The sequence below is a fragment of the Periplaneta americana genome, chromosome 17 (assembly GCF_040183065.1).
Source record: "Periplaneta americana isolate PAMFEO1 chromosome 17, P.americana_PAMFEO1_priV1, whole genome shotgun sequence".
Lineage (NCBI taxonomy): Eukaryota > Metazoa > Arthropoda > Insecta > Blattodea > Blattidae > Periplaneta > Periplaneta americana.
This window is the reverse complement of record NC_091133.1, coordinates 82,446,650-82,459,895: the sequence shown is the minus strand read 5'-3', so window position 1 is coordinate 82,459,895 and position 13,246 is coordinate 82,446,650. Positions and strand designations below refer to the sequence as shown.

General features: G+C 34.7%; 1 protein-coding gene across 1 annotated transcript in view; it reads right to left on the bottom strand.

Moving 5' to 3' along the window:
- The window catches only part of spz6 (Spaetzle domain-containing protein 6), a 134,260-nt gene that overhangs the window by 12,920 nt on the left and 108,094 nt on the right, over window positions 1-13,246 (bottom strand). Inside the window, exons 5-6 of the mRNA XM_069817027.1 lie at window positions 10,338-10,490; window positions 4,081-4,356 (exon numbers count right to left, since the gene is read on the bottom strand). Coding sequence (XP_069673128.1) covers window positions 4,081-4,356; window positions 10,338-10,490 — 429 coding nt within the window. The remainder of the gene's footprint in view (window positions 1-4,080; window positions 4,357-10,337; window positions 10,491-13,246) is intronic.

Genomic DNA, 13,246 nt, shown 5'->3' with positions numbered 1-13,246 from the left:
AGTGATGTAGTATTCAGAATGTATGTTGTTTCGTCCTTAAAATGGTTTGTCATCCATGATATTTTTTCGTAGAAGTCTTTCTCAGTTCTATAATAATCTTTTTCTTCTTTTCCACTTCAAGGTGTAGACTGTTTGCCTCTTTAGAGGTCTACGAAACAGTAATTTCTTGCTGTATCGAATTTCTCTTGTGTCTGTTCCTTTGGTTGAAATATTATTCTACCGTTGTAACCTGCTATTTTTTTTCCTCTCGGAGGAGAGCCCGCAGGCAACCACCGCAGCCTTAGGCTTATTGTGCAACCTCGTTATGTTGGAAAGAGTGTTGAAGTCCATTAAGGATCAGTCTTAAAGCGCATGATTCACTGCATGGTGTCATCGTATCGATTCAGCCACAGCATTCAGTCCTGACTGGAGACCTGATCCTCCGCCTGTCTGTGATGTTATTCTGCGGCCTCCTCAGATCGATGGCATCTGTTCGAAATTCTGTACCTAAATCTGTACCTAAATTCTGTACCTAAATCTGCTGTATCCTTAACCAGAAGAACATGTTGCAGTCGATTCTGCGACTCACCAAGACACCATCTATCCGAGGGAGCTACACTACCCTGGTTGCCCATAGTTCGCTTAAAAGCCCCTACGGCTCCGCTGGATATGTGGAGCTCCCGCAGACAGATGCCGCCTATAGGCAGATCCTGGCACCGCGTCCGCCATGTACTCCTGGTCAACCTGTAAACTATTTAACGACGCTGTATCAGCTAAGAGGTTATTTAGCGTCGATGGAATTGGTGATAGCGAAATGATATTTGGCGAGATGAAGCCGAGGATTCGCCATAGATTACCTGACATTTGCCTCGGAAAAAACCCAACCAGGTAATCAGCCCAAGCGGGAATCGAACCCGCGCCCGAACGCAACTCCGGATCGGCAGGCAAGCGCCTTAGCCGACAGAGCTACGCCGGTGGCTCCTGTAAACTATTAAGATGATTAATGGAATGATACAAATGAAGGCGAAATGAGTCCGAGGTCCAATGCCTAAAGTTACCCAGCAATTCTGCTTCGAGTGGTTGAGGAAAAACCTCACAAAAAACCCCAACCAGGATTTGAACCCGGGCCCGCTCGTTTCACGGCGAAGAAGGCTAACCGTTACTCCACAACGATGGGCAACTTGCTATTTTAATAAACATTGTCAATTTTTTTGTGTTACTATATACAATTCTTAGTTGCTGAATTTAATAAGCAATTAGCCTATTTCTTGTAGATTGACTTTATGCAGTTTTGTATAACCTTCAAAATACATAATTCAAAATCATATTTCAGCAGTTCTTGCTCGTGTATGTCACTAATAGATATTTTGGCTGTTTGCATCGGGTCATATAGGCCTATGCAGATACTTGCAAATTTTCGGAGCTAAGTCTCGGCTGCATCATTAGGGAAGACAGGGAAAGGGAAAACATATTTGTTGGATCCACTATCGAGAGCTCTTGTCAAGGATTGTAGCTCTATATAGGTATATGACGCGTTGAAAACACCTAAAAATCTCGTGTCACGATAAACACCATGAAAGTGTACCATAAAACAGATTGATTACTGCGATACCAGGAGCCGAACGGGGAGTTTGAAAGGTAGAGTGGATAAGGGTGCTGAGATTCCTGGGAAGAATAAGAAAGGTTATTTATCTTTTCAGAAAATCAGACTTCGTGTTAATAAAAAATTATATAAAAACATTCGAGAATAAAACAGACTACTAAAATTGATCAAATCTATCTCAGCCTTCCTATTTCAATGTAGAAGTTGAGTAATAAGAAAAAGTCGAATTTTCAAATGAGTTAAATATATGTACAGTAAATAAATAAAGATCTACATATATTGATGTGAACAAAATTGTAATGCAAAACAAAATGAAATGTGTTACAGAGTGTTAGTGAAATGTGTGCTAAAGTGTCAGTGAAATGCGTCATAGTGCCACTACAGGGAATGAGATGAGAGTAAAATGAAAGACTATTGAAACTTATGTAGGACCTATAGATAATTATGTAGGTTGTATTGTAAAATTAGGTATTTTATTTTATGTTTTATTATTATTGTGTTAAATTGTATTGTGTATTATTATTGTATTGTGTGTAAAATTGTATATGTGTTGTAAAATTGTATTGTGTATTGTAAATTTTATTGTGTATTGGTTATCATTTTATTGTGTATTGTTAATATTGTGTATACCACTGCCACCGGGTGCTTGCCCACTTGCAGTGTAAATAAATACATACATACATACATACAAAACAAAATGAAACGGATATTTCGAATGGAAAGACAACTGAAGAATATTCCCACTACAAATTTTTACTTAAAGAAAAAATAATTGCAAAACTAGACATTGAGTGACCTCACAAAATATTAACGAATAAGTTTCATCTGTAACAAACAGCACTATTAAATATGTAAAGAAGGAACAGAATTAAAAAAAAAAAAAACTTCACCAGACTTACAAAAATATAACTAGCAGGTTATTTTTTCCAGTTCACTTTTAAACTGTAGCAATAATTAAACGCAGAAACTGGTCAACCAACAAGTGGCAGTGTAATAATAAATAGGTAGCTATATGGTTGTAACACAAAACCAAGCCTTTCCGTTGAATTTCCAGCAGATTTCCATTTTGTTGTCATACGTTCTAATCTTGCAAATGGGGCTTTTCCCACGAGGCTTGTAGACAACATATTAATTTAATATCTTGTCCCCTCATGTATGATAATTTTGCGTCAACATCAACTTCTTGTTTATTAATCTTCACATGGTTTATTTCGGTGTAGCAAGTTTTAGAGGTGGCCTTGATATTACATATGCCTTACATTAAATAATATTCTGTCTAACGGCAATGACGAGGATGAATAAACATAACTTATACATTCTGAACGTTTGTGAGCGTAGAAATTTCTTAAACATCATGTAATATTGTATATCATAGTGCGAAATAAAGTACGAAAGAATAGCGAAAGTGAAGGAATAGAGAGAGGAAGCAAAAAACGAAAATAAGGAAGAGACAAAGTGAAGATTAGAAGAAAAATGGAAGACGGAATGCAAAAATGACGAAGCGGACGCAAGAATAGAAAGATAGGAAGGAGAAAAGGAGAATAATGACGGAAGAATGGGGAATATTGTCGGAAATGTATAAATTTTGGACAATAATTAACGATTTACGTTTACGGACACAAAAGTTAGAGGTAACATGCTCATGAAAATAATCTACTCATTTTCTTAAAGGACTTAAGCACAAGCAGAAACACTTTGATATTATGATTAATTTTTAGTTTATGAAATACTCATCATGTACTGTAGGTACACATGTTGCTTGGAACACAAGGTCATGTGATTCTCTAGTCTAAACTTCAAGTGCATAAACTTGGTGACTAGGTTTGGAGACTGAATACAGAAAGATGATTCTCGAAAGGTCTAATTGAAAATATGTAATAACTTATTCTATTCCATATACTGAAATGAAAATGGGGAGGCAGCGTCATGAGGATACAGCAGGGAAGATGGACCTACGCAACCACGGTATAGGACAACCGACTAGGAAAGAGAGAGGTAGGCCACCCGTGTTAGAGATGGTCTGACGAATTTGTGAAAATGACAAAGAGGAGATGAGTATCAGCAACCAGGGATCAATCATTATGGAGACACACTACAATGAACTAGAAAAAAAACGGAGTCATGTCTATTACTGTTGAATGGAAGACATGAAAGTAACAATGTGTAACTAACTTTAACTAGACAGTCTATGAAATACGTTAGATTTCTCATGGACTGGTTTACAATATGAGACTAATGCACAGCATAAAGGATGATTATTAACTGTCTTTCTTTAGCAGCAGTTCAACATGTATCTTTACTTCCCTTTTTTTCTAATCACGATGTTGTATTGGCCCTATTTCAAACACTATATCATTGAAATATAAGCCTGTGTATATTCGGGAATCCAAGCAGCTATCTCTTCGTTCATAGTCAGTAAAGATAATCACAACACAAAGAAGGCGTCCATATTAAATGTTACTAGTATCGTAAGTTAAAGCTAGGATAGCTGCACTCACAGGCATCTTGTGACTTCTACCGTCTGAGTGAAGTAGCCCTCATATGGGATCTGCACCACATAGCGCCACACACCCTGATAGTTCTTGGCAAATACAGGGGTGGCATAGTCCACTTTGGCAGGGCAGGGCGTCGGCGGGAGGGAAGGGTCGTGGTGTCCAATAGACGCACTTTCACCACGTCGGTACTCAGGCGCTTCTCCGCTGAAGTCGTCCCGACGTTCGACGACGCCCGAAGCGAGGGGCTCTCCGTTGAATGCTCTGTATAGCATGCAGAACCTGTACACAGAAAGAATGAATTTATTGCAAAATGCCTTAAGTCCAGTGACTACATTACTTACTAAGAACTCCGAAGAAGTCCTTGGAATAGTCGATACCAGAAGAGTTCGGTTTATTGACATTAATACATTTGAGCCGGAAGAGACGAAGTTGTTGTAGTTGTTGTTGTGGGTCTAACCATCAGATTCGAGACGCATCAGTGTCAACCCGACTTCAACATCTAACTCCGCTCCATCTTCAACATCGTGTCTTAATCAACTCATCGACTCGAGTGACAAATTTTTCCATAGAACTTCAGTTTTCAACTACCATAAAAATATGGCATTTTAACTTTCAGCATACACATATCTTACGTTTATATTCTTGTAATCATTAACAATCCAAAAGATATATATGCATATGCATCACTTCTTGAATGCATGTTATCATTGAATTTTATGAGTTATTCTAATATTTTGACATATGATAATGTTACTATACTGTTTTATTCATCATGTATGCATTTTATATTTCACTTGTGTTCAATTTGTCTAATTTATTGCTTCCACCTGATGATGATTTTTTGTAAAATCGAAAATATTCGTGGATACAACCAAGAATTATAATGTGATCATTGTAACAAAATTTGTTTTTGTACCAATCTGATAAGTTGTTGGCTGAAATTGTAATATAATTTTTCTTATCATATTATTCAACTTATCTGAACTTTAACTACAACATGACTTTTAAATTTAACCCGAGGAGATTAATATGCAGAGTATCTCTTAATACTAGATTACGGATATTTATGTGCTAAAAAGTTGGAAAATACGCATGCGTTTATGCACTGAATACGCATTTATATACCTATCGAAATTGAAGAAATATACAGTAAAATGGTAGCAATAGATATATAATATTTACAATTTAATATCATTTCATTAGGCCTAAAGTTACTGGATTAATGTTCTTTAGGAAAAGTACCTTAACTTTTTAAGTACAGTAGTAGTTGTGGTAATATACAGTTTATATCTTTTCGACAGTTTCCAATTGTGGAGTGCCTCCGTTTGTTAATGAAAATTTATTTGTATGCTGAGAAGGCTCTCTCATCTTCGAAAGAAGTGACTGGGTCATTTTTATTCGAACTGACGGTAGTTGAATTGCTATGAATCGAATTTAGTTTTCTTCATCACTCTTAAAAAGCTGATAGTGAAGAAAAGAATTAAAATCTTCCGTATGAGAGTATTGAGAAGGGAAAAAATTGATAGAATGACGAAAAGCTCAATATATTATAAATATAAAAAATAAATTAAAATATGCTTTTATGGCAAACAACGTCAATACATGCAAAATATTCAACATCCACATGATTTCATTTTAACCTGAAAGATATGATCGGCAAAGGTATACAAAGTTTATATTATGCAATAGTATGAACTTTCTCAGTCTACTTATTACAAAGCATCGTGTTATGCAATATTAAGGAAATTTCTATGATAGCTTTGAAGGGTTCTCTACAGGTTTTACGGCGAAATTTGTACTTCTATTTAAACTACAAATTTCATTTTGTCATTTTATTTATTTATTTTTTTCCTTTATTTCGAATTTTCATGGTCTTAAATTGTAAATCACTTAATTTTCTATAAATTTTAATTTATGTAAATCATGTTTGTAATACATTTATATGTAGCACACCTTAAATGTTACTGTTTAACATTCGTTGTCTTTGGAAACCACACCAAATTGAGAAGATTACTAAAAAAAAATTGTGGGTAATTATGAATTTTTTTCGAAGACTCGTTTATGGATTGAAATACTTTAATACTTCAATGTGACATATATATGTACATATAAAGTGTTCTGCCCAAGAGCAGATTTTTTCACTGCAAACCCAGCATTCTCCAATCTTTCTTATTTTCTGTCTTCCTCTTAGTCTCCGCATAATGCCAAGTTTACAGTTTTTCTTGTAAAGGACAAATGCGGTAGCTTCTCGTTACTTTGCGCACACCACTCTCACTTTCGTATCTTAAAAGATCCCAGGGAGCCCCAGCATGGAGGTGAGGAGTGTGGATTTTATTAATTAGGCCCTCCGGACTTCACCGAAATTCACCGCAAAGGTTAAATATAAGTTCTATCAGGGTTTTTGACCCGATCAGAGAGCTAGAAATCCCAATTATTGTGACATAGTTCATCTGTAATTTCGGTCTTGAACACAAATCAGCGCCATTATTTTCTTCAGTAATTATGAACTTAATGAAATAAAGTAAGAAATCGACATACGCGAGGTAGCGTTTATAGGTGGAGATTAAATGACAAGGTCAAGACGGACTCTAGCTTAAACCCACAGTTCCTTACTCATTCGTGTCCATTGTGGTAATTCCAAATTTTGACTCTGGCGAAGAAATGGCAGGTAAATTTACTTAGGACACTGTAATACAGGGACAGAATTCCTTCACATACCTTAAATTTACGGCAAAAGTAATCTTAATTTTACTTCTTTTCGAAATGATGTCATGTAATAGTAATATGCGTTACAAGAGCGGTATGTTGACGTTTTCATGTTCGAGGAAAAGATTGAAAAAGCGAAACCTAGTTGAGCTTTTTTAATTTCCGAGAACATGAAAACAAACATACCGCTCGTGTATCGTACATTATTTTGTGCGAAGATCTTTTATTACATACCTGAAAGAGGAATTTCTAATTAGTTGCAATGAAATCTCCTTCTTGGTTTCTGTTCAATGATGGCAACTTTGGAAAACAAATATATCTATCATCAACATTGTTCCTATAAAATGTTTTCTGTGTTTACTATACTGCAGCAGGCCGTGATATACGTGTCTTTTTTTTCCCTCAGTCTATGATGAGTCTGGAATCTTGTTGATTTTTCACGGCTTCCTTAATGTTACTTGCATTACAAATGCAGTAACTTTTGTGGTGTTGTAGAGTTTACTTAATTTTTACAAATATTTAAAAACAATAATTAACAGTGCAATTTAGGTGAAATTGCAGTGGTAAGTTTCCAATTTATAATTATTACTATATTGAACGTCTTTAAAAATAATATGTTAAAAGCCTAAAGCAGTAAAATGAATATGACGCTTAAGCGGTAAGAAGAGGGAAATTGTTATGTGTGTTACGTTGGGAATACTGAATGTGGTATTTCACACTTACCGCGTATTGGTTTTGTGCGGAAAGCAAGCAAATACGCACGATCTCGCACAAAAGATTTTTATCACTCTTAGAAATCTGTCATTTTCTCCGAGTTCGAACTCGCGATTCCGGATCTGATATCGAGCAGTTTAAACAGTAAAACAGTAAAAATATGAATGACTACACGAAACAGGAGAAAAAAAGAGATATTGTAGGTTATGTACTCTTGTAGTTGTAAAGGTTTATTTTTATTCAATGCTACTACTGCGAACAGCTTTTATGACTTTTTAGGAAAGAAATTACTTTGTTAAGAGCAATATCTAATTGACAATTGTAATTCTGAATATCTCTCTAGAGATACATCCATACATGCATTCTTTGTTCATTATTTATGGAATAAATTTCTGTATACCTGTTTCAAAAGCCCTTGATGCTTGATGTGATGAAATGCAATAATACTTCCTTTGTGTTTTATGAGGAAAGATATTCAAAAGAGTATACATTTTGATTTCTACGAATTCCTTTGTAGATTGCATTTGTATCATCCGCCTTGCAAATATACTTGGAGTAGTGATGCAAGTAATTATGTTTATATTATTGTATCGAGTTCCACGTAGCTAACATACATTCCTTGCTGAATCAACAGCATTTATTTAAAGCTTTATATACTGAATTCGAAATATACGGTGCCACAAAAATTACGAGTATTTTCTCACTATAACATCTTCCATTTACTTCTTACGACATATTTATGACTTTCTCAACTGCATGTGTTATGTGGTGTAAATATTCTCTTCGGAAAATATGGCGACGTCAAAGTCTCGAAAGTTTTATAATGAAAAGAAGAATGTAAGAATATCTATCTCTTTTTAACTGAAAACATTCGTAGGTTTATGTCCGTAATATTATTTCTGTCCACGAGCGCGAATATAGAAGTTGTTTGGCACGTTTTCTCAAATTTCTTCCCTTTCTCCCCCGGAAACCTAAGCATTTAGTTATAATTCATAATTATCTTTCCTGTTTGCTCATCAGAAACTGAAAACTACTACACCGTACTATCATGCACAGGAGACCAATTTTTTGGGATCCATACGACGAAGAACTCTTAATGTAAAATATAAATGGAATCGAATTGGATATATATTTAAAGAAAACTGTAATATTAATTTAAACGATCATATTTTCCTCAGCCATTAGCAAGTTAATATTAGCTGTAAGGCTCTGTACTACATGTGTTTAAAAATATTCATTTCTTTTTAAAAGACTGGGTAATTACTAATTTATGAACTAATAATCGTTGGTGTTGATGTTTATTCGAAAATTTAAACCTAAAAAATTGTACAAAACGTAATTAATTACAGTAGAGCGTCTCGTTTAGGCACAGTGAAAGCGTAAACAAAGTGCAGGTAACGTGTGGGGGAGGACGAGCCGTACGATAAACACGAGGGATGCACAAGATTTTAGTTACAATATTTATGGCGGAGTATTAATTAAAATTATATTTTCCAAAAACACACAAAAGAAAAGAACACGAATTGCATAACGTTATCATATACACATTTTTACAGACAAGCAATTGTAACTTTGAAATAATTAAATATAACAAATCAAATGTTGCTACTTACAATATGATGTTGCTTTCAAGCACGAATTTTTACGGTCATGAATTTCATTCTCTGTTTGACTAACATAATACCACCGTTTTCTGTGGCCAAATTAACAAAACTACAGTATATTGGTCTGAAGTGTCAACGCTATTTCCTAAACATAATGATCGCTTCTCAAAGTTCAATTTATTCAGGTAGACCAATATACTGTAGTTTTATTAATTCGACCACAGAAGACGGAGATATTATGTTAGTCATGCAGAGAATGAAATTCATGGCCGTAAAAAATGCTGCTTGAAAGTAGCATCGTATTTGTAGCAAAATTTGATTTGTTATATTGAATTATTTCAACGTTACAATTGCTTGCCTGTTAAAATGTTTATATGATAACGTTATGCAATTTGTGTTCTTTTTTTTGTGTTTTTGGAAAATATAATTTCAATTAATCCTCCGCCATGCATATTGTAACTAAAACCTTGTGCATCTCTCGTGTTTATCGTACAGCTCGTCCTACACCCCCCCCCCGTCCACACGTTACCTGCACTTTGTTTACGTTTTCACTGTATCTAAACGAGACGCTCTACTGTACAATGATAATAAAGTTACTGTCAGAAAATATCAAAATTAAGACGTTTCTAAGTGGAAGGTTTGTCTATGTAACTTAAAAAAACTGAGATAAATATGTCAACAATAGTTCCAAGTGTAATAGGAACAGAGTTGTAAGAACGGAGTGCCAGTCATGGCGTTTAGACACAGAGTTTATCCTGTGCGGTGCTTTATCGACATAATGCGTAGGGTAGATTCGAGGTATTGATGTCATAAACAGCTAATTCCTTGCTTGTTAATTTACTTCAAGATATTCGTGTAATTCATTCTCTTTAAGCCTTACCACTTTTACGAGTTTTTACGACGAAGCTTTGAGTTTATTAATTATTATGTATAAAATTACGTATCACTCTAAAATAAATATGTTTTGAGATACAATGCTTACGGTTATTGTCAGTAAAATTTCAACTAAGCTTCTTGGTATAATACGATTTAGCATCGAACCGAAGTAGTCCGACCTAATCTACCTTACAGCTATTTTTCCCAGTTTCGTTCTCACATAATTTTATTTTCCTGGAATAGAATCTTAATTCTTTTACTGAGAATCTGTTAGCTAACTGAGCTTGTTTCCTAATAAAACCTGAAAGCCTTATTCTGTAATTAACACAAATATACTTATGGGCAATTTACTGTACTTACACTCCGCCTCCATTTTCGCAGAATTTTCTTGCTTCCCTTTTGATTGTGTTGACGAACGTTTTGTCGTCGCTTTCTCTTGGACTTTCAGTTGCGTTTTCACTTTCTGTATTATCTGCTTCCCTCTTGTTACGTTGACTATAATCTGGTGCTATTCTGAAAACAAATAAAAGTCAAAATATAGAAAAGCACATTTTTCCATACAGATGTACGAATTGTACTTGGATCTCATTGCTTTGTCTGAAGTACTAAAATTTGTTTATTTATAACCCATTGTGTACAAATGTTCGTTCTCTGAAAGTAAAATGACAGTGTCTTTTTATCCTATCTGGAAAGGGATAATGTAGATTGGCATATAAGATTTCGGCATTAGAACCCATAGAATATATTTCGTAAAGAATCTTGCTCCAGAAGATAATTCCTTCACATGCAGACAAAACTATGTAAGGAGTAAATTATAGAAAAACCCATATATACTGTATGTCGAAATCTGTGTATAACATAAACTTGTCGCTACGAAAACGTTGTGCGGAAAAATTTATTCAGAAGCGGATTAAATTAGTTTTGGATACTTCCGTAGTAATCAGTTCTTTATGTTTATATTTTTAACTTCAAAACTATCTAAAATTGTTAAGAGGAATCTGCAGGCCTACACCAAATTTTGAAAAAAAAATTACAGTTTTTCGGTAGTTTAATATGTGTTAAATGATACTATTATTTTATTTCTTCTAATTGTCAACTTTTAGCCCATCTTCAGAAAAAATATTGTAGTAATTCTTAATGTAAAAAATGTTATCAATGAACAATTTTTTTACCAACCTCTCAGTGGAAATTTAAATTTATTTAGCCGGTTGTATGCATAAAAGTATGTTACAGCTCGCGCAAGGAACGATTACCGAAAAGCAATGGTGGTGTTGCTGTCTGTTTTGATGCGTGTATATATAGGCACCCCAAAGGGCAGATGGAAGTACTCTCTCTTCCAAGAAGATGAACAAATGAGGACGTCGCTGTGAAAATAAAGAACGTAGCAAGAGAAAAATTCGAAGCTAATTAAACGCTCAACATATGTTTACTAATGAACACGCAGTACAAGAAACGTATTCACATGCAATGGAACAAACTAAAGTTGTAATGTAACTATCACAACGCAAGACTGATTCTATCGATGTCATTTCTCTTCCAACTGTACTCTTGAATATCATTTAAGCTATCCCGTGACCTTTTCTGTCGCTCGCTCTTCCTTATCGCATTGTTTCATTCGCATTCCTTCCGTAAGTACTCCCTGCTTGCGAGACCTATACATATACCCTATTTTTCTACATTTGTATCTTTGATCACTTCTGAGAAAAGTGTACCAAAAATTGAAGAATTTAACATTGTGAGGTGTGTAAGTATAGACTCCTCTTAAGCTAGTTCCGTTTTTGTAAGTACAGTATTAACGACCTTGAAAAGTTACGACCTTTGCAACGATACTAGGACCAAATTGCAAACATGCGTTATATATTTAAGTTGATATACAGAGTATTCATTAAGTATGGGATATTATTCATACTCTTTGCAATAAAACTAAATTAAGTAATTTACGCATTTTCGAACGTATATGAAATAATAGAAGTAAATCTAATTACTGTAAGTAAGCATGGTACTTAAAATATAAACTTTTATATTGCTTATAAATAAAATTATATATTAGCTTAATTTTATTTCCAATAACCAAATAAATGGAATAGATTTACTTTTGTTACTTTACATCGTAATAAAATATGTAAATAACTTTAAAATATGTAAATAACTTATTTTAGTTATATTACAAAGAGGGGGATGTCCGCTAAGAAGACGTCTATACCCAATGGTGTTTTCTAAACTCCGAACGCCCTCTGTGGCACCATAACCAACCTGTTGGTCGCGACCCCCCTAGAAGAGCTGGAAAATAGGATTTGTGGAAACATCGCCTTCATTTCTCAATGACAACTACAGAGAGCTGTTCGTCACGTCTTAAAAGCGACGAATGTTTCGAACAAGAAGGCCGATAGTTTCAATAGCATTTGTTCTGGAAGCTTGGCTAGGTACCTCGCAGTATGAGGGTGACTGTGAACCTATTGGTGGAATAACGATAAAAATTATGAGGAGAATCGGGAGAAATCCGAGAAATATCCCTCATATCCGCTTCATTCATCACAATTTCTTTCATGACTCAGAAGGGGATCGAACCATGGTCGCCACGGTGGAAGGCAGAGATACCAATCACTAGGCTATGGAAATATTATAAGGAGATAATGGAACATGTGACTAGCACTACAATCCAGCCGCCTTTATCCCTCAGAATTTCCTGTGATTGTTTTATTTTGCAATTAATTTTTATAGTTTTCAGAGAAGTCTGTATTGTATATTAAAAGTATTTATTTCAGTCACTGACTTCACAGCATATGTTTAATATCATAACCATGTTGGTTTTTAGTATGTTTTATTTTGCATGCCACTAAATATGTTTTGTATTTGTAGATATTATGTAGAGATTATTGATATTGCTGAAATGTACGTCGTATCTGATGATGTTGGCGTAGTCCAACGAAAACGCTCATATGTCTTTTAAACATGTAATGCAAAGGTTTAACACCTTAAACATATGCTGTGAAGTCAGTGACTGAAATAAATACTTTTAATATGTGATTGTTTTGGTAGAAAACTAAATAGATCCACGGACCCTACCGAAAGTTACGATGAGATGGAAAACCCGCCTTCACTAAGGTTTGAATACCAGCTCTTACAGACAGCGGGTAAATACTGTACTTTATAACATAGCTAATTTGGTTTCATTTTGTACTCTAGCAGATATGTAGATCCTTAATTGAATGTTGATATTTAGCTGATGTGAAATTTCATGAATACAGCATGATCATTAAGAGTTAGTA